The sequence below is a fragment of the Uloborus diversus genome, chromosome 9, assembly GCF_026930045.1.
Source record: "Uloborus diversus isolate 005 chromosome 9, Udiv.v.3.1, whole genome shotgun sequence".
NCBI lineage: Eukaryota > Metazoa > Arthropoda > Arachnida > Araneae > Uloboridae > Uloborus > Uloborus diversus.
Genome location: NC_072739.1, coordinates 117,403,133 through 117,425,885, shown reverse-complemented (window position 1 = coordinate 117,425,885; position 22,753 = coordinate 117,403,133). Strand labels below are relative to the sequence as shown.

The following is a 22,753-nucleotide window of genomic DNA, read 5'->3' as shown; positions in this document are numbered from 1 at the left end:
ACTCCATTTTTGTGATGTGTGCTACCTGAATGGAATCATCTTCTGTAATTTTATATTTGAAAGCAAACGTAAAGAATTCATAGATTTTACTCTAAGAAAAATGCTTTAATAAACAGGTGTCCCTCGTATAACACGGTTCATTCGCTCCGTGTAGTATCGAAACCGTGTTATACGAGACTTAAAAAAAAAATATTTTTACTTATTTTTAATACTAATTATTTATGTGCATGAGAAAAATCAGGTTATATATATAAGATGTATCGTGATACATCGAAACCGTGTTATACGAGATTTAGAAATAATGTGAATCAAGGGATTTATATCGTATTATATTAAAATCAAGTTGCACAAAAACAAAGTAAAAATTTATTGGAGATTTCAACCATTAACAGAATGCATTAAACAAAAATGGAATTCCATCTTTTATAAACATAACATTCGAGTTATATCAAAACCATGAAGTATTGAATTCAAGTTTTGTACCGTGTAATGTCGAAACCGTGTTGTAGAAGTACTGTGTTATACGTGGGACGCCTGTACTGTAATGGATAATCGACATGTGTGTCTTTTAATATCAAACAGAGAAGAATTGGTGTTAACCCTTTCGAAAAAGCTATACTATTGCATAATTGAAACACGTTGCCTTCGGTATCACTAGCATATTCAGTCGAAATGAAGAAAAAATATGGAGATTTGCCTTTTTTAGAAAACATTTTTTACAACACATATCATGAGACAATTACTTCTGGCCTAAAATTAAATTAAACAATTTTTTTAATACAATGCTGTTTTTTTCTATGCGAATGGGATAGCAATGGCAAGAAGAATTAAAAAAAAAAATGACTAGACCTGCTATTCTGCTGGCCTTTCATATTAAATTAGCCTTTTCAAAAACTTCGTTGATACTTTGTAACATTGGTGCTGAATTTGAATACTTAAAACCGGAATTTCTACGTATTATCAAAGAAAAGCTAAAAAAATGCATCTTAGAAGAGGCCCCATTGTCCAAGTGAATAAATTCTTGCTGATCAATGCTAGACACTTAAAAGGGATGTCCCTGATGCCAAATATAGAAAGAAAAGAACAATAGCTAAGTTTTTGATCATTATTCAGTATTAGTCATGCATGTGAATACGCGCAATTGTTTTAAACTTATGTCTAGTGTTTAAAAAAATCTGTTGGTGATGGAGAAAACGGTTTGCATATTCGAATTCAACGTATCATTTTACACTAAGATCAGGAATCTTTTTTAAATGTAAAGTTTTTTTTGTAGACTAGTTTTATCAGTCAAGTGTACTTGAAGTGAATAGGAAGATATATAAAGATGATAATGCTTCAGAATGTTTATTATCATTCAAAAATATAATTGAAGTATAACTTGAATCTAAGCTGATTTTTGTACCGTCTCGTAACACAATCGAAATCCCACAGTTATGTTGAATAAACATCCACCGCGAAACATGATGGGAGGAAGGGAAGATAATTTTGGTGCACAGTGTTGGAAGCTGGCAACAAATACCCACCACGATGTAGGGGCCACTTTATTCCATAGAATATATAAGGATATTATTTTTCCAGTTTCATATTTCGTTTCTTGTTCGAAAGTTCTTAATCTTTAGTTTAAAGTTTAATGATAGGTAATGTAGGAAATGGACCTCTAAATATGCCAAGCAAATATTTACTTTACAATCTCTTATTTTGCAGCTCAACGTTAGAAAAAAAAATATAAAACTCACAAACAAGAAAATATTGATTTTTTTAAAACATGTTTCAAACACATAAAAAAATACCGAAAATATTAACTTACATTGTAAAATGATGTTGTGCTTTCATCCTGCATTTCGTCCCAGAACGTCTGTGAAGGTGGTAGGGGTCTGTATCTTCCCTTATTACCCGAGAAGCCTCTTCTTTGTCTAGCTTGGTAATGTACAGAAAAAGTAAGGTCTTCGTTGGAAAGGTCACTAACTTCTGGATCCCAAGAAACCGATTTCACGACCAAGTTTTCTGTCTGAAGCATTAGACTCTCTCCACGTTGTAGTTTAACTTCAGAAGCAAATCGATCGACCAGATTGGTTACTCTGTGAGAGAAAAGTGATTGAAATAAATATTATACATGATCATATATGTCATTTCTTAAAATTATTATTTTTTCTTTAAGTGTAATTTCCTTATACTTCGTTCAAATTCTTTTGTTACACGTAATTTGAAAGATTTTTTCAGAGGTATGGCGAAAAATAAACAAAACATGCAGTTTGGCTGTTTTCCGAAAAAAAAGAAAAAAAAAAGCGGATTTTTGAATGCCAACGCCAAAAACAACGGGTACCATCTATTTAAAAGAACTTAGATTTTTAAAAAAATTGTTTAAAAAAATAGTTTAAAGTGTTTTTCCCTTAATTTAAAAGTTTGGAAAAAAGAAAAGAAAAAACACTCACAAGAAATGGGGGGGGGGAGAATGAAAATCGTTCACTTATTGTGAATTAACGAAGTCGAACTAATATAGATTTTAGTCGTTTACTATTTTATCTCGCATTCAATTATGATTTAACGATACACTGAATATGTTAACTAACCAATGACTGTTCTTGAATTGCATTTGAGTGCAAATGTTTCCCATGGGACAGTTAGTAGGAATTTATTTTAATTTTAGCCGTCTATGAGGACAAACATAATTGTTTCTCATTAGCTAATTTTTGCTGTTTCTGTTGTCGATTTTTGAAAAAAAAAAAAAAACATTTCTATAAATTATATTCGTTTTATTCCGTTAATAACTAACGTTATGGTTCTGTCGATAAATAAGTAATGAACCAAATTCTCCAACTTTTACATTGGCCAATGTATGAAAATGCGAGATGAACTGTACATTTTATATGTTTATTTTGGGTTTTAGGTCTTGATTGTCTTACTTCATTTTTTTAATGTTTATTATCTAATATATTTTTAAAGTTGACTTGAAGAAATAAAAATTTCCGAAAGAACCAAAACCATCAAATAATTCTTGAAAAAATTGGTTTACATTAAAAAAAAAAAGTTTCAAAATTATATTAAACGATATTTTTTAAAAGAATATTTTCAATTTAGAAAGATTTCACGCAAATAATGATGATCCATTACCTAGTTGCTGTAGTACCATTCAAATCTCCAAGCCTTAACAGCGATTCATTGATGGCCAACATATTGCTCACTATAGAGAGCATATTTTGCGCAATCTGAAATGAAAATATAATGAAATTAATGCGTAAATTAACAAAAGTCATAAAGTTCAAACTTTAGACATATAAATAAGATTAAGTATTAAAACTTGCAGGAGAAATCTTTATACTGTTTAAGTATCTTTCTACTGCGTACAAGATTATATATATATATATATATATATATATATATATATATATATATATATATATATATATATATATATATATATATATATATATATATATATATATATTTGTATGTATGTATGTATTACGGTGAACATAAAATGTTTGAAAGATAAGAAGGTAGCTTCTAATATTATATCTAGTTCAACGTCTTTATTTTTAACCTAAATATTATCAAACTAAATTAAAAAAAAAATAACCTGCTCTTTTACTATTTAAAATTAGACTTTTAAAAAAGTAATAAATTTGAGTAAAATGAAAAATATTGTCTGATCTTTCATTGAGTGAAGAAACAATCTTTAACAATTAATAAATTCAAGGAAAATTTTAAATAATCGTCTGAGTTTTCATTAGTTCAAGATCAAGTTTTAAAAGATTGATTGGTGTTGATAATAATAATTGATCTAATTTGACGTTTAGATTAATCGTCCCTGAAGCTTGAAGAGGTCTTGTTCGCACTGATTTGGAGTCATAGCTTTAGTATGATTCTATTGAACCTAGCGGGTAGAATTTGTACATTTAACTCTAATGAGCTTTTGATGTGGACTAAAAGACAATATACTAGTTGCGTTACCCGGCGTTGCACGGTTTATCTCGAAAATAAAAGAAATGTCAAGTTACGCATGTTGAACAAATTGGCTTGAATGAATGAAAAATAATAGCGTACATTTCCCGTCAGAATAATGCCAGAATTTTCCACGGGCTTTCCAATGAAGCTAAAATCGAGACTATCCGATAATTATTTCCAGTAGAAAGAGCCATTTTAGGGGACTGTTGCAGTCAATGAACCGGTTTCATGACTAGACTGCGAAGGTATTTCCTGTACCAGAGTTTGTGCAGACGCATAATCAGTTTTAGAACCTTCCTTTGTCTGAAAGCAGTCTACTATAAAGTGGTAAAGTAGCTAAAATTATTTTATCATAGTGTTAATCGGTCAGATAAAATTTCTACCATTATCTTACTAATTATTGAGATTTTCATTTCGATCTAACATGCTTTGAATATCACTGATCAATTAAGCGTGAACATTGACTTAAAAGCGTGCCCTTTCAAGCAGAATACCCCATACTTCATGTTTCATCATGATTCATCACAACAGTAACATTCATAAAAATATTCAAAATGACGCAGTTACTATCATTGGACCACTATGTGCTTTCACGAATGGACCATGTGACAAAATGGTTCATTCAATAATTGTTGTTGCATCAGCTCAATTACCTTTGAAAATTGCTCAATTGTTTAAAAACAAATATGTGATAATAATAAAAAAAGGTTTCTCAGTAATTTGTGAAACAACTTTCACATTATTATGACTTCACCTCAAATTTAAAAAAAAAAGATTAAAAATTTAATATATGATAATACGGTATCAAAAACTTTTGCTGTTCCAGAAAAATGCAAAAAATAGTAAAATACGGCCAGTGGACAATCAGAGCATGTAACGTGCTACAGTAGCTTACAGAAATGGTGGCATGGGTCTTAAAGAAGTTTACCGACAATGAAGTGTCCTGGAAGTAACCTAAAAGAGTCGCATGAAAGATAAAAACCAGTTTGTTCTTACCTTAGTCACTTATTAGAAATTTAGGAGATAAGCCCTCCGAAATAGGTATATAATTAGTGAATCATATTTTGAAACTTGAGAAGACGTTTTTGGAATTATTTCCAAAAAATCGAGGGAGTTGACTTTTCAAGAGGCTGAGAAAAATAACATGTCCGATAGATTTAATTAAGACAAAAAGTATGCTAGTACTAGATTCTCTGGTAGTTTGAGACTTAAACTTCTGGTTTTAGTAATAAAATAATCAATAAGTTCTTTGACATTTTATAGAGCAACACAATCTTGCGTCGAACGAAAATTTTCAAAATGGATTTAACAAAACTCCCGACAGTTCAAAAAAGGTTGCAAAGATACTAGCTAAGAACGATGTTGCACAGGCTGGGAAAATATCAAGTAGTGAAAGATGTGTGATGACAACAGCTGTGTGTTGTGTAAGTGCTAGGTTTTTACTTCCTTTTACAAAAAAAGAAGTATTGTATTCGCGAAAAAATTTTCACTCAAAAATCGCCCTTAATTTCCATTTTGCTCACCCCCAAATGAATGTTGAGTTTTTTTTTCGATTCGACCACATGCGGAAAAGTGCCTAAGAATGTATAGACACGCGAAATATCCATTTTGACCATCACCGAGGTAATTACAACGACTTTTCTCGTGACGTCTGTATGTATGTGCGTATGTGCGTATGTGCGTATGTGCGTATGTATCTCGCATAACTCAAAAATGGTATGTCCTAGAAAGTTGAAATTTGGTACATAGACTCGTAGTGGGGTCTAGTTGTGCACCTCCTATTTTGGTTGCATTCGGGTGTTTCTAAAGGGGTCTTTTGCACCTTTTTGGGGGGAAATCATTGTTAATTTCGATGCAAACTCAAGTGGTGTTATAATTTGGCGGTCACTTGGCGATATATCGCCAGTCTTTTGGTTGCCAAGTTTTGTCGCCAACTTGGCGAAAAATTTGGCGATTTTTTTTTTTTTTTTTTTAATCTGCTTTCAATGTGGCCATTGCTAGTGATATTTAAAGAGTTAGAGAGAGAATCCCATTAAAATTGCAATAATAGGGAAATAGCATTAAATTGGTGTAAAAGGAAGTCATGTGATGCACACATCAGCTCGTTTTATGTTCTTCTTCTCCGAAAATAAAACATTTTAGAAAATATTTTTTTTCTATAACTTATTATTATTTGTAGTGTTTGTTGATCGCCTGTTATAAATATTTGTTAGTCGATTTTTTAATTTGAGAATGTGGTCCATCAATGGTAACTCGATGGTCCAACCATAGAAGCAGGTTGCCATGAATGAACCACATGCTAAAACATACATATTTTTAAAATTTTCATTCTTTATTGTGTATGTTTATTACGAAAGTGAATATTATTATTAAAAGTGAAATATACCGAGAAATTGTTCCTATAATTAACGTGAAATTTGAGTTGGATTTCCTTTCTAAAAAATCGAAAACTGTTATGTGGTTCATTGACGGTAACCTTCCCCTATGTCAACTTAGGGTAACTGGTTAAAATATGATCGGTTCGGTACTTTTTCGGCGCTCAAAAACCCCTTACGACCCTTCTTGGGAGGAAAAATACTTGCCCACCAAATTTGGACGAGATTCAATGTAAACTGTGAATTTGTATAGAGATCAATCACACGTATATATTATCAATTTCATTTATATTAGAGTTTGGTGATCGAGGTTCAAACGCTTGATAGCTGTTTTCGGTGTAATTAGTTTGTAAGCAGTTGAATAAGAATTTTAAAAGAAGATTCTTGGACAAAATTGATGGGAATGCGATTTCCAGTGTTAAAGTGAAAAAAAAAAAATGTTTTTTGCGTGTTAAGAATTTTTTTCTAAAAAGAGAAAGTTTATTAATACCTTTTTGTCATAAATAGCATATTCAATCACTCCTTCTATTTGTTTGGTTGCCGCTTGGAGACGCTCCACATTGAGATGCTTCGGATCTTCTGTTAGCATCCAAAGCTCCCCAGTCAAATCTTCTGCGTTTTTGAAGCTCTAGAAAGACAATAAATGCTACAGCAGAAGAAAAAAACTTCTACAGACCAAATATAAAATGCTAGTAATTTTCGGCAGAACGTTCTGTCTAATCTCCGGGATAGGACATGAAATTTTGTAGCAAATATTTGAAAGATGATCATTTTCTCTTTGAGATAGTGTGCATCATTTGAAAATATGTGCTTAATTTTTCTTGTTTCTGTGTTTTGAAAAAAAAAATCAAATCAATTTTTGAATTTTTCTCAAAAACGTCGATTTCGAAATTTTAATATTTTTATTATTGATCAGTATCATTGAATACTACATCCCTTAGAAAATAGAGCTTACAATTTTGAGTTTAACAGGTTTTAGAGGCACTTGAAAAATGAGCGTTTTTCAGGAACTGTGAATGTAAAGGGTGATTTGGAACACTAAAACTTTATTTTATAGCAAGTGGCTAGTAGATATCTTTAATTTAGTCATTAAACTCCGTTTTAAATTCTCGTTACTGATTTATCCAGAAATGTATTTTTAAAATAAAAACAAGAAAGTAGTCTTCAGCCGATTTGCCGGCGGAAATTTTTCCCTGCACGCAACTTTTATGCGCAGTATCAAAAGATTCGTTTAGAGTAGCGTCTTCTTGCTTCCAGAAAAATAGAAATCCCAGTCAAAGTGGAACTAAAAATGAAAATGCGGCTGTACATTAAAAGTGTCCCTCTGGCTACTTGCTTTTAAATGTTTTCCTCTTTAACTTTCATGTGATGTGACCCACCAACTGCTATATTGCTCAATTGAGACTGCTCATCTGCTGTTAGACCAAGTCAACTGATTTCACTGCCTCATTTGAAATGGGTGAAGAATCTTTGGATCTTTGTGACACATACATTTGCGGAGTTAAATGTTACTAAAATATTGTAAAAATATATATATCACGTAATGTTATGTTATCCATCAAATATTTTTTTTCTTAAACTTTAGAGACATTTAGTTGCATCAATGTCACTTTCCGGTTGATACGCAGAAGTGACTATTTCATCATCAATAGTTAAAACCCTACAATATTGATAGTCACAAAGAGGTAGCTTATATTTTGGATCCCCCCGAAGCTATGCTCGCCATAAACACTTTAGGGAGTGACTTCACTACTGATTATATTCAGGGCCGCCGAGAGCCAAGGCTTGTGCCTATGGTTGCCACCCCCCTTCCCCCTATAAAACTTATAAAATTTATGCTGCTTGGACTCCGAGCCGGGCCTTATCAAGGACAGCTTCCCACTAGGCTGACATGGCCTCTTTTCTGAGTATATTGCCAAACATACTAGGTTAACAGATCAAGTTTGTCTTACATAGTTGCTATGAACATATGGCTATTTAGTTGCATATATTTTGTATTTTGCAGTTTATTTGAATATACCGGGTGATCAAAAAGTCAGTATAAATTTGAAACATTAGTAAATTACGAAATAATGTAGATAGAGAGGTAAAAATTGACACACATGATTCGAATGACATGGGGTTTTATTAGAATCAAAACAAAAAATAGTTCAAAAATGTCCGACAGATGGCGCTGGACAGCAAAGCATCAGTGACTGCGTATGAAAATCGTGTATAAAAGGGGCTGTCATGTCATAGAGAGAGAATTAGTTGCACATTGAGCATTTCCTGTAAAGAGCAGCATCTTTGCTTTGTCATAATTTGTTATGCTAATTATTGCTTTTCTTATCAGATGAAGCGCCACCTGTCGGATACTCTTTGAACTATTTTTTGTTTTGGTTCTAATACAACTCCATATCATTCTAAGCATGTGTGTCAATTTTTACCTCTCTATCTACATTATTCCGTGATTTATTAATGTTTCAAATTTATACCAATTTTTTTGATCATCCGGTACATTTGTTACTTGTCTAAGTATTGAAGAGTCACAAAGAAATATATCCAGTATTTGCGGCAAGGTTTCCGCCTCCATCATGTTTTCTATTATTATAATATTAATATTTATTTCCTTTCAGTTTTAATCAATGTTTTTGCTCTTTTGACTGCAATATTAGGAAAAAAAAACGTGAAATAAAGCTAAAATAAACAATAGCAATAATTAAAAAAAAAAAAAAAAATTAAATTAACTCAGAAAGATATTATCTCCCTTCAAAATCTACTACCACTCAAGCAGAAGAAAGATGAATCAAGCTGTACATCTCTTCGGAGAAAAGACACCCGGAATTGAAATGGATCTGCTCTCACCTCTTCTCTGCAATTCTCCAAGTCCACAGGTCCCCAGGCAACTGATCCATTGGACAAGAGAAAGCATCGCCTCCTGGCAGCGCCTGTCGCCGATTCCCGCTCAAGATACGTGGAACCGAAGGGACATTCTATCGCCAGGGTCCTCCCGTGGGATGTGGAGTTCCAACGAAATATACCCTTCGTGCTGTAGGTCGTATCGGTGGAGCAGTGCTCTGGTGGGATGAAGATTAAGAGAGTGCAAGAGTTAATGGAAGCGTAGATTAAACTTTTTGACTTTTCTTTGTTCACTACTTTTTAGAGGAAAAAATGGGCTGGAAAATAATCTTTGAAATACAGAGTGTGTAGTACGGTGGTTCAAAAGTACATGTGAAAAAAGTTTCTCCTAGATAACGGGACACCCCTTAATACTTTTAGACTTGTGGATAGTAATAAACTGGAAGAATCTTAGCTTCTTATTTGAACTGGAAGAGGGTGCTCAACCTCCTCCCCCCAATTTCATTAAATATGAGAGGGGGGGGGGGTAAAAATTCATTGAACTGAAAAAGCAATGCTACGTAGTATAATACACACTAGTAATATGCCTATACATTGCAATAAAATAATTTTTTAGAGAAAAGAAAACAGATGGTGAATTTAAATGTTTTAAAACTTGAGGTATTTTCTATGCTGCAGCTAATGTTAAATTAAGGGGTCATTGAATACCCTCTTAAAATTTGAGTATGAAAAAACTTTTACTGCATAATACTATAAGTAAGTCTTAAAGAAATAGGGGGGTGTCCTGAACTTCAGCTGAAAAAAAAGTTTTTTTGAACCACCATAGGGTACAATGAGTAAAATCCTAACAGTTACACCAATAATCATGCGTTAAGAAAACATTAAAAAAAAAAAAAAAAAGTTTGATTTATACATAATTATATATTTTTTTATTTTGATTCCTTTCTCATCATGTCCCCTTTCTCATTGGTACAATATTACAATGCAGTGAATAACGAATTTCAAAGGACGGCAAATTTTGCTTGTTGTAACGGGAATTTCGTTGCAATAGAATTAGAGCAAAGTTATGGAAATTAAATCGGGACTATAATTAATTTCGTTGAAACGAATTATTCGTTATTCCGTGATTTCACTGGATTAGATTCCGGGATTTCACTGATTTAGTACGGAAGTGGAGCGAATATCGGAAACTTAAAATGGCGTTTACGAAGATATAAAACTCCCAATGGATCAGCAAGTGAGGTATTGAGGGACAACCCCCCCCCCCCCCCCCCCACAATCTTTAATTTTCACCCAAATTGCCAATTCTAATATGACAGTTTTTTTTTCATATAAGGACAGTCATTAATAAATCCTTAACCCCCCCCCCCCCCTGCCCTCTCTAGCTGAATTCTGGCTGCGCTAGTGCCTGACACGAAATTGAAAATTGTCTAAATCATCTCTGAACTACAAAAGGTAAACATGAAAAAGAGTATTAACTTTGAAAAAACAATCTTTGAGAAAAGAATCAAGAAGAAAACAAGAACTACGTTTAAATCTAAATCCATATATTATATATATATATATATATATATATATATATATATATATATATATATATATATATATAAATCTAAATAAAATAAAAATAGATATAAATCGTTTAAATCTAAATCCATATATATATATATATATATATATATATATATATATATATATATATAATTGATTTTGTTTTTTATCAGCGCAAGACTTGATAAACGCCCTGTAAATTGGGTGAAGCATTTTAGTCAGTATAGATAGTCCGTAGATGTTTCTTTCTAATTATAATTTATTGGATTTTTGGTTTGCGTGTTCCAGTTACTGGGACCTAATTTTTGTTCTTTTTTTTCCACTAATGACATTGTTTGCTTTGTAGCACTCCTCGAAATATCTATCTAAGAATTTTATTTCTCTTTTAATAATTTTCGTTTGCATTTTTAATTACGTTTCTTCATTTTGCTTTAAGATTTTTTTCCTTCACATGCTTATTGGTCTTGGACACTCTGGTCTGATTTGACCGTTGGAAATTTTCACACGACCACTTTAACACCGGGAGTAGAAGGGGGGGGGGGGACCTCCCGATGGGGGAGGTCGTACTAATCTCCTAAAATCTCTTCATTTGGCAATATTTTTCTAAAGATTCGGCAAATTTGGCCACATTATTGCAACACTGGATTTTAAAATAATTCTGATAGCAATAATTATTTTTTTGATGATACCTAATGTCCTTTCGCAGTAGATGCAATATGGGTGTAGAATGTGCGAACGCTCAAATTTAATTAATAGGTAAAATTCAGAAAATTATTTAGTAAATTGAGAATGGACCCTCCCAAAAAGCTTCCGCTTTTTTTCGCTGCTAAAAGAGGAGAGGCTGGTACCAACTAAAAGAGTCTCGATAAAAATCATTACTAAAAATTATATTTAAAACACGTGTGGGCCATTCGATGAAAAAGTAGCCATTTTGTCCAATTAATGACTGCAAAAGGAAATGACAAAATGTTTTGCTTAAGAAATGTCACATACGTTTGTAATTTGTTAAGCAACAAAATTTTGTTTATTACCCGTTTAAACTATCATTTTCAACGCAATACATGTGGCGTCACGTGGGGGGACTAAATGACTGTTTTCCGTGAAAGGGCCCATGTATAAAGATTTTAACTGTACTGTCCCTAGGGGGAAAAAAGGTCCTAACAATTGTGCTTAAATGTTCCGTTTTTAGCAATATCAGAAACCCAAAAATAAAAAGTACAGAAAATATTAGCTTTTATTCATTATTTGTTATCCTTTTCATCAAATGACGATTATTAATATTTTCATAATTCAAAGCATTAAAAATAACATTAAATATCGTACCAACTTGATGGCATCGCTTCCCTTTGTATCCTTTGGGACAATGGCAGTGGAATGCGTTCACTGCGTCCCGACAGGTGGCGCCATGTTTGCAGGGATTTGAAGCACATTCGTCGATGTCGATCTCGCATTGTTTACCTGTAAATAGAGCAAAATTGTCAGCCAGTTCCTTTGTTTAACATAAACAACGCGCTTAATTGCATTGTGAGTAACAACAATATGCACGTTAAATTAAACTGAGAATAATGATATGCAAATGAATGAAAATGACAAATTTAGATTATTTCCACTGCATTTTTAAACTGTCGTTGCAATTACAAAAGATTTATTTAGTATTTCGCGTCTTCAAGTTTTGCAAAATAATTTTAATCAAGATTTATTTCCAGACGCGTGTTAATAAGACACATACTGACATAATAATGTCGTGCTTTGATCGACTTTATTTTAATTGGGGGCTGTTCCCAATGACGTCACGCTTTAAGGAGGAAAGGGGGGGGGGCGTGAAACTGTGACAGTTTGTGACATGAAGGAGGGAGGGGGTTCAGGAAGTCACGCATTTTTTTACAATAAATGATGATGAAAAATAGTGTGACATGTGACAATGAAGGGGAAGGGGTACGATGAAATGTGACACTTTCACAAAAGGAGGAGCGGTTAACAAATTGAAAAAATGTGTGACATAACATGTGGGCAGCCCCTTATTGAATTTTTCACCATCATAGTAGGCTATGTTAAGTAGTATTTCCAAGTGTTTGCTAATCTTTAAAAAAAAATTCTAAGTATCATTTAAATTTTTTTTTCTCATAAACGCGTTATCTTGTTATGTTAGAAAGTTAATAAATGGTTCAATCTTTTTTAATTCCACGTCTTAATCACAAATTTAAAGTCTTACAACGTTCGATTCATAACTTGGAAATTATGTGCACTCGATGCTATTTTATTTCATTTTCATACATTTCGTAAAGAGACACGCTTAATTTTTGTGGAGAAAAACTTGGATGTTTTTTTGAGTCATAGAAACTGTATTAGCTGTAGAAGAAACCATAGAGCATTTTGAATCTTTCCTTTCTTAAGAATGTATTTAAATTGGTGTTTTGTTTCCAATGTGAAACTTTTTTTAGTTTACATAATTAAATAAATAAATAAAAGAGTTAAATTTAACCACGAAACGTGTATGTGCAACTTACTTTGCAAATAGTAATGTACACTATTTTTTTTCTTCATTCATTAATGTTTGTTTTATTTATTAATTATTATTAATAATATTATTATTATTTTGTTCATTTCCGCTTTGTTCTATCTGTTTCATCTGTAAGAGAATGTAATTCCAGCAAATAAAGTTACATAATTTTCGTTTACGTAAAAAATAAATGAAAGAGTTAAATTTAACCACGAAACGTGCATGTGCAACTTACTTTAATACTGTTGCACACATTATTTATTTTCTTCATACATTAATGTTTATTTTATTTATTTAATAATAATGATATTATTATTATTATGTTGTTCAATACCGTTTTGTTTTGTCTGTTTCATTGCTAAGAGAGCGTAATTCTCGCAAAATAAAGTAACAACATTTTTTTTCTTCATTTTAAAACTGGCAAGAGAAAAATGTCTTAATGAAACAAAAAATAAGAACAAAACATATTTAAATTTTTATTAATGAATATAGTAGTTTATGTAAACATTTAGGAAAAGACTAAAGAAGGTATATTTTTTCTTAATTTATTTTGCTTTTACATTCCGATGCTTTTCTTATTTACCTCCTTGAGAAAATACCCAAGGTTCGAAGGGAGATTCTTGCGAGAAAACGTTGTGTCGGTAGCCTCAGTTGAAATTTGCTTTAATATATCTGAGAATATTTATGACGGTTGAAGTAAGGCTTATTCTATATTTCTAAGGCATTCTATGTTTCTACCTGAGTAGTTTTTCAGGAGTAAACTTTACTAACTTATTTTTAAATATTCATGCATGAAAATTTTCATTAAGATCTTAATTAATTTGTATGTTTATTTACTTATTTATTTGTTTTTTTGTACGCCAGGAACTGTAAAAGTTTGTAACTTTGCCCAAATATTTTTTGTCAGTGAGGTTATTTATTTTATGATTTTCTCAAAAGAAAAAGTTAGTTCTTGTATATGTCTACCCTTAATCCCCTTGAATGTAATGATAAGAAACTCTGCAGTGAGTTTTTTTTTTTTTTTTTTCAAATATTTCTCTGCATTTTATTAAAATTATTGATCATGACCTGCAGATCTTGTATAAAAGAAAACATTTGATTCATTTTAGACAGTTAAATTGATTTGAATATTAAAAAAAAATATTAAATTTCGATGCGACTGCAAAAATTTTAACAAAGCTTTATTGAGCAATCACGATTGCTTATTGTTCTCATTTGACAGTCCTTGACGTTGTGGTTCCTTTTCAGCTTGGACCAGCAGCACCACCGCCCACCGGCGGCGGCACCGGCACGGCTGCTCTGGTCCTGAGCACTGTCCCCCGGAATCCACTTCTGCTGGGTGGTGGCGTCCATGTCCTACACACGCATGCTCATACACCCTCGCCTACACGCGCGCGCTTTACACACATACACAGGCATGCGTGCACACACTTAAGCCTGCACACACATAACCACCCAGGAGGAGGGACATGCTTGGGGGGGGGGGGAGCCATTTCTAGAAACAATAACTCTAATGAGTAGGGTCTTGTCGCAATTCGTGATTGCGAAAAACATAATTTGAATTCAAAGTTTCAGAATTCAAATTAGAGTTGATTGGAGGAAAAGGGTCACAGGTTTTTTTTTTATACTTTCCCTTAAGTTGCATGAAACACGTATTCATAACAATAGTAAAACTTAAAAAAAAACTTAGTATGGACCTTGTTTATATTCAACTTCAATAGTATTTATTTATTTTAATTTTTTGTCATTTTATTGAAACATTTACAAATGTAACATGCAGAGAAAAGACTACTATTTGGAACATTGAAATTTTGAAATTACATATACTCATTAAACGAAACATTTAATACTTTAGATGGACATTTCTAATTTCTCATTCGAAACTCATCTCTGCATTGCTTTTTATCATTATTGCAGTGTTGCTTTCAACTGTAGGCGAGAGATGGCAGCACCATGATCACCATCGAATCTTCTATTTTAAGAGGTGTGATTTCACAAGCGTAATTTTGTACTTTTCGGTACTGTAAAAGCACTTGTTTTCGCGATCCTCAACTTTCGCAAAAAATCAAGATATCTGTGATTTTACAAGCTGAAAATTTCGCAAATTTTATATGAACCGAACTGACAGTTGAAAAATCCAAAACAAAATTTCGCGTATCTTAAATTTTCGCGAATATGACAAGCTCGTGAAAATTGCGAAATTTAAAGCCTCGTGAAAATCCAGTACTTTCCCCTTTGGTTACTGTTAACAACCTCGCTAGCGCATATTGTATAGCGATATAGCGCTAAAAATAAAAGAGTATTTTACCAACACAAATTATTTATTTCTATCTTTAATGAAATGAATTGATTCCTATCGGACCTACAGTGATTTTATCTTTTACAATATTATTATTAGTTTTTAAATTTTTGAAACACTAATTTTTTCCTTGAAATACGCTATGCATCAGGAGGTGATTTATTCGTAAGGATGCTACTGATATTATATTGCATTGTCTTGTACTGTACTCTGTATTGTGATTGTATTACTGACACTGTATTGTGTTGTTTATGTATTTTTATTTGTATTTGCTGTACTGTATTGAACTGTCCTTGTGGTCCCATATGCTCAATTAGCCTGATCACCTAAAACCGATACATCGTGGTGCGGGGGATCTCAGGGAAAACAAATAGGGAAATCATTGTTTGAAGAAACTCATATAATAAAATGTGAGCTGTTCATTTTAGTATCCAAAAGAATAAATTGTGGAAAAAAAGTAAGGGAAAAAATGGATACGTTTTTGGGGAACTTTTTAAAATGTCAACTAACTAGCTATGGGCGTTATGCACAAATGTGAGAAAAGATGCAAATTTTTCTATGAACAAAATTTGAGAATTGAAAATATGTCAAGACATTTTCTGTTCTCGCAAACCCTGAGTTATTTACTGTATTCATCCTTTACAGTCGAACGCGTATTTCAGATTTTTAATTCTAGTTTCGTTTGAAAAATTCATCAATCTCGGTGAAAAATCTTTCTCCCTTAGCACCTTTTTGGCTAACTTGGGATAACGAATAGTAGGCGAAAAGCAGAATTATAACGAGTGAAGAACTTTCAACCTAATACTTAACAACGAAAAGTGGGATAGTTCAAAACCACTTATAAATGTGTTATTTCATTTTCTTTGTAAGCGCATCAAAACTCACTTACCAGTATAACCCGGAACACAATTGCATTTGTAATCCACTTGAGAAGCGTTTAAGCACTTGCCGCCATTCTGGCAAGGCTCCAGAGAGCATGGATCGAAGAACTGACACGTTTTCCCGTAGTATCCCTTGGTGCAGTAGCACTGATACTTGTGGCTGGCTGTACTCTCACAGCGACCACCATGTTGGCACGGGGATGGCCTCAGGGCACAGGGATTGAAATCACTGCAGTTCTGTCCGGAAAATCCCGAGAGACAATCGCAGCGGTACTTGTGGCTAGAGACGTTACGACAGATGCCGAAATTCTCACAAGGGCTGAGGGAACAGGAGTCGAACTTGTCGCATACGTCGCCGAACCAACCTGTTTCGCAGTCACAATGGTATCCTGGTTCTTCGTTGAGGACGTGGCATTCTCCGTGTTGACAGATACTCATTTGGCAATCTGTGGAAATAACATTATAAATGAATAAATGTCATGTCAAGAACTGCTTTTGTTTCTAGAATTTCATAGAATCATTTTAACTCTATTAGAATACCATTCAATTAACAGTTGGGAAAAGAACGTTATAAATGCCCAAATTGCAAACGTGTTTTAGGGTTTTAAGAAACCCTTTTCAACGCAGAAAATTATAAGGTCATGGATGTAAAGTCATTTGCGAATTGAGCTTTTGGCTTTTGTCGGATGACTACTTTCAAAAGCTCACTAAAGCTTTTCGATGTAGAAAAGCTCCCTAAAGCTTTCCTACATCGAAAAATCACACTTTTCTACATCGTTTCCGAGAGTCCCTCTCAGAAACACGTGTCTGCAACTTTGTTGAAAACTTTTACATTTATGACGTTATTTTTCTTATTGTTACTTTGTTATACAAAGTAATTCATTCATTTACAATTCAATTATCACACTGTAAAAAATCTCGGAAATGTCTCTGAATATACAAAAAAGCTTTCCGTAATAAACAGATTTGAACGCCCTCGGCAGTTTTCTGCTCTTATAAAATACCTTTCCCGTTTAACAAGAAAGAAAGAGTCGACGCCTGCGCAGCTCACACGGCAATTTTATAGTCCAGCACCAAATCCAAACTGAAACTCGTGAAAGCACGCAATGAAAACGAAGAATCTTATTGCGCAAGAAAAAAAATCGGTATTTTTTTTTTGTCTCAGAGAAAAATTCTTTTCCGGAAACAAAATCCTGATCTAAAGCAATAAGTTGTTCTTCTTTCTAGAAAAGTAAGAGGAAGTGATGACTCATGGCCTTGATGAGTGTTACTTCGCACATTAGTAGAAGTTTTGTTCCTCGCATGAATTCACTGAAGATAATTTTAAAGTCTTATATTTTCTTGCTAATGTATCGTCGTGAGATTGAATTTGAAGCTATGTCACTTATTTTTAAGTACGAAGGGCAACTTCTCGACGCATGCTCGCGGAAGGAATACAAACTGAAATTAAAAACCAAATAACTGATGAGAGGACGTCATGTAAATTCGTTGCGTCGCATAACTTGTGTAGGTAATTTACTTTTTTCTTGGATACTTTTCTTCTTTCTACCAAATGGGTAATTTTTTTAGGCAGAATTTTATTCTGTCATAAAAATCACCTTTTTGGTGACCAAAGCCTGCAAAAGACCACCACCGACGAATAGGTAAGTCGCTTTGCAACTCTATTACTTTAAAGTGATTTAGTTCATATAAATCTCGTTAAAAAAACTATTTTCCTCCGTATCATTTTTTCGTTGTGAACTATTGCAACTTGAAAATATTTTACATTACACAGAACACATATTTAAAGTGCAAGTGTGTCTAGTTTTATTCTGTAAAATTTATGAATTGAAGATTATAAAAAACTTTAAATAAGTGTTATTGTTTATTTTGTTTTTATGTGTCAATCTCAGTTAATATTTGGCTAAACATTTATGTATCAAGCATTATGAATTAAATGTTATAATATGCAAATTTTGAGGTTTGATAGTTCGTCTTTAAGGTTGCATGTTTTCATTCTCTTGTAAACAGTGTAGCTAGATTGTATGAAGTAAAAAAAAAAAACTATCTCTTGTAATTAGGAACATAGTGCTTCAGTATTATCTAAATGACGACATCTCTTTAAATATTTGCATTAGCGAAACGCTTTAAATTAGTTAAATGTGTATTAATTTCTTTAACAAATAGATTCATATATGTATTTAAAAGTGTCTTCATTTTTTTTCGTTTTACGAGCCTCAATTTTTCAAAAGCAAAAAAAAAAAAAAAAAGACTTAATAAAATAAATAATTTAGTATTTTTACACCATATTAAAGTATTTGACTTATAATTTATATGATACTTTGATTTATAATGTATATGATACTTTGATTTATAATTTATATTATACATGAAATATTATTTATCTCAGCAGAGCTTCATTAGTACGATTTATTTTAGTTGCAATGTACCTGCCCTTAAGGGAAAGAAGCTGCAAATATAACAAACAAGAATTATTTCTCAAAAATATATTTTTGTATATATATATGAAATACAGAAGCAATGAATGGCAATGAGAAAAAGAAAATTAAAAGTAGCAATTATTAGAATAAAGTTGAAAGGTTGAATTCGGAGCTCATCAGCCGTGGACGATTCGATAAATATGGTCAAAAGACCAAAAGATCTTAAACTACTTACTAAATAGAGAGTGTTTAAGCTCTAATATATGCATTACATTGGGCCAAACGCACCATATGCTAAACTATATGCAATAAACAAGAGCTTAAACCTAAAATTAAAAGTAGAGGTTATTTACCTCGGCTAAATTAAGAAACAAGTCCCTATAATTTGTCTTCCTCAGGACAGTACCTACTGCATGCATACTAGTTTAATGTAGGACAGTCAGGAGGAATGAGTCAGTGGCAAAAAGGGAACAGCTGCATTTACATGCCAAAATAAAAAGTAATATTATTTCATGTCATTGTTTTAAAAGTGATCATTTTTAAAAACTATATTATTAATATACAATGTACATATGGGGAGAAGACGAGGGGCGTTCACCACGCAGACTGTGCCATTGACATTTTCAGGGGGTTGCTTTTTTAAGGGGGGGGGCGCTTTATAGCATTTTATGGGTGCACCATCACTCTTATGGTGGGGGGGGGGGGGATTCTCGTATATATGAAATGGAATAATCATGTAATAGAGTTCAATGTTTTAATAAATAAAATATATATTGCATTTTAAAACACACACTGTAAAAATAAAATCAGTAACCTATTTTGAATAAATATTTATATTTGTGATGAGCTGGAAAAGGGCAAGAACAGAAGAATCAACCCGAATGGTTCCAGCAGGGGGACTTGGTGTCATATTTAAATTCATCAATTTCTCTCTTGGTACTTTTCGGTACACTTTGTTCGTCAGAGAAATTGACTTGAGGTGAACGAATTCCGGAGAGCGAAGGGTAGGTAAGTCCTGTCAAATTTTATCCGAAGATAAAAGCTATCAAGTTTGATACAAGATATATTTTTAAGTTCTGCATTAAAAATACAATATGTTGATAGTTTTGTCTTGAAAATATTGAGAGAAAAACTGAAGTTTAAGATTGTTTAACAAACAATCCCCACTTTTCAGAAGGTACCCACCCCCTCCTCCAATTCCCCGACGATTTTGTGATTAGGAATGAAACTACTAGATTATTTCATAATTTTTCAAAAATTTATAACTATGCATATGTTATGCTGTTAACCATGCTATTTGTCATTAGAAATTCAAAAAAAAAAAAAAAAAAAAAAAAATCCACGAATGATTCTAAAATTGCTTGTATTATTGCTCTTAGATATGAAAGAATTGAAACTGATATGATGGTATGCAATACTATAATAAAAAATTATATTTTAGAAAAAACCATGGAAAAAGGATTCCGAAATTCTCGGAAACGTTTTTGAAAATTGTTCGGAGAATTCCGAAATACTCGGAAACGTTTTCGAAACTTTCATGAACCACAGCTGCACAGAATACTCAGAAACATTTCTGGAAATTATGGAAAGAGGATTCCGAAATACTCAGACACGTTTCTGGACATTACAGAAAGAGGATTCCGAAATACTCAGAAACATTTTTGAAACTTTCATGAACCACAGCTGCACGATATACTCAGAAACGTTTCCGGATTTTTTTTACAGTGCATATATTGCAGAGGTTTCTGATTTTTTCTAAGTTGTCGCACTCCTTGAAGAATTAGAATTTTCTCGCGCCCATAGTATCAAATATCTATTAGATAGATGAACACTTTAGATGGATAGCTAGATATCTCATTATTGTTAGCTAGTTATCGTGATCAATTAATTGATGTGTATCTAGTTATCATTAGATAGATTTTTTACCTATTGAAAATATGGATTTTTGAAGGTTCCTAATCTTAGGAACAGTACCATTAATTCGTCATTTTTTAGATTGAAGAAAAACATCTGAAATAGAGAGTTTTTTTTGCTAGCATTTTTTTTTTTTAATTAACAAGGAATGATTGGTACAGTTCTCAGCTTTTTCTGCGGCACCATTTTGGGAATCCCTAGTTAATTGAATTGTAAGCTGACATATACACTTTAGCAATTTTGTATAATTTTGGTAAGAACAAACTAAAGAAGATATGCCTTAAGATAAAATTAACTTTCTAGTTTAAAAATGAATAGTTGAAATGAAAAGCATTTTAACTACGCTTGATTTGCAATAAAGAGAGCAAAAGGGGTTTTTCAGCTTGGACGAATTTTGTGTCTTTGATGTTTGCATATGATAAGTTTTACAGAAAAAGACTATTTCTTACAACGAGGGCTTATGCAGCTTTACCAACATCTCTCACAACAGAGATATTTGATAATTGTTTTTTTTTTTTTTAAATACATAATTCCGTTTCCATTCTTCCTTTCTTTTTTTTAGGAATAAACTAACCAAGAATTCAAATACTTGATTTTTGCTGATTTTGAAAAAATCAATACCCATAAAAGACAATAAAAAATAACAAGCGAAATACAGAAGGAGCGTTGGCGGAAGGTATTTATCGAAGGTGCATTGTCTAATTTCTTGTTTCTACTCGTCATTTTTGAGCTACCGTACATTTACCGTTATTGTTCTGAGTTTGAATCTTGTATCATAATGACAAACATGAGTAAGCCTTGAAAAGTTTTCGCTCATTTAAATGTTTTAATAGTTTCATTTATTCAAACCCAGTGATTCTTAATTTTTTTTTTTTTTTTGGTTCACGGACCTGTAAGGTAAAACACCAGTAGTGGCCACTTCAAGTTTACTTATATACTTTGAAGAAAGAAATGAACAACAATATTGTGATTAGTATATTGGTATTTAATATAATTATCATATTGAATCAACTTGTCTCATGAGTCATTTGAATTTCAAGTAAGTAATGCAAATTCTTCGGATGGGAGAATGTGAGATGGTCATTACTGAAATTTTCAGATTTTGGAGTGGTCACTAATGGATCTAATTTGAGGTTTGGGAAAAAATGGATAAAAAAGTTGAACAAATTGAAATTCTGGCATTTTTAAAAATTTGGGACGATTAAGGAAGAGTTGGTCTGCAATACGCTCATTGAGTTTCTAGACGGGTAATTAGTATTGTAGACCCAGAGTTTAAAAATATATTTCACTGTGGCCACTACTAGTGTGTTTAGACCTTGGAGTGACAACTACTGATGCAATGGCCACTACTGGTGTTTCACCTTACACTTCGTGAAAAAATTTCTCTAAGCGGTGTCCCCCCCCCTCCCACTCCAAAACAAAGAAGAAAACTTGATTAGGTATTAAAAATATGTTATATGTTTTAATTTTTTATTATAATTTATTTTTTACAATATTTTTAATATAAAGACAAACTATTATTCTATTTGCTATGTATACATAAATCGTTGTGGAAAAATTCACAAATTATTGTAAAAAAAAAAAAACTACAAAATTTAGTTTTTTTTTTAAAGCGAGATGTAGCAAGTGACTAATGTGAGCATACTCAACTTGGGAGACTTTTAGGCAAAATAACAGATTATTTATTAGAAGAACCGCTAAACCAAAAATGAAAATCTTCGATATAGACTAATTTTTATTATAATTTATTTATAACTATCTTTAATACCAAAACGAGCTGCTCTTTTTGCTTAGTATGTACGTGGATAAAACCACAGAATGTTATAATAAAAAACTACAAAATCTCGTCCATTTTTGAAAAGTGAGATGTAGCAAATGACTGATGTGACGACACATGTGAGAGTTTTAAGGCAAAATAACACTTTAGGTCCTAAAAATTTGTCATAAGTTTAAAAAATATCCGTTAAATCTCAAGTATTTTACCCAAATTTATTTGTTTACTTAGTTTTCTGAAGTAGAGTTTTTTTCAA

The 22,753-nt window shown here is 32.3% G+C and overlaps 1 protein-coding gene across 1 annotated transcript in view; it reads right to left on the bottom strand.

Moving 5' to 3' along the window:
• Positions 1-22,753, bottom strand: part of LOC129230455 (uncharacterized) — a 192,830-nt gene that overhangs the window by 38,886 nt on the left and 131,191 nt on the right. Inside the window, exons 5-10 of the mRNA XM_054864853.1 lie at positions 16,398-16,835; positions 12,033-12,167; positions 9,165-9,376; positions 6,811-6,948; positions 3,112-3,206; positions 1,808-2,078 (exon numbers count right to left, since the gene is read on the bottom strand). Coding sequence (XP_054720828.1) covers positions 1,808-2,078; positions 3,112-3,206; positions 6,811-6,948; positions 9,165-9,376; positions 12,033-12,167; positions 16,398-16,835 — 1,289 coding nt within the window. The remainder of the gene's footprint in view (positions 1-1,807; positions 2,079-3,111; positions 3,207-6,810; positions 6,949-9,164; positions 9,377-12,032; positions 12,168-16,397; positions 16,836-22,753) is intronic.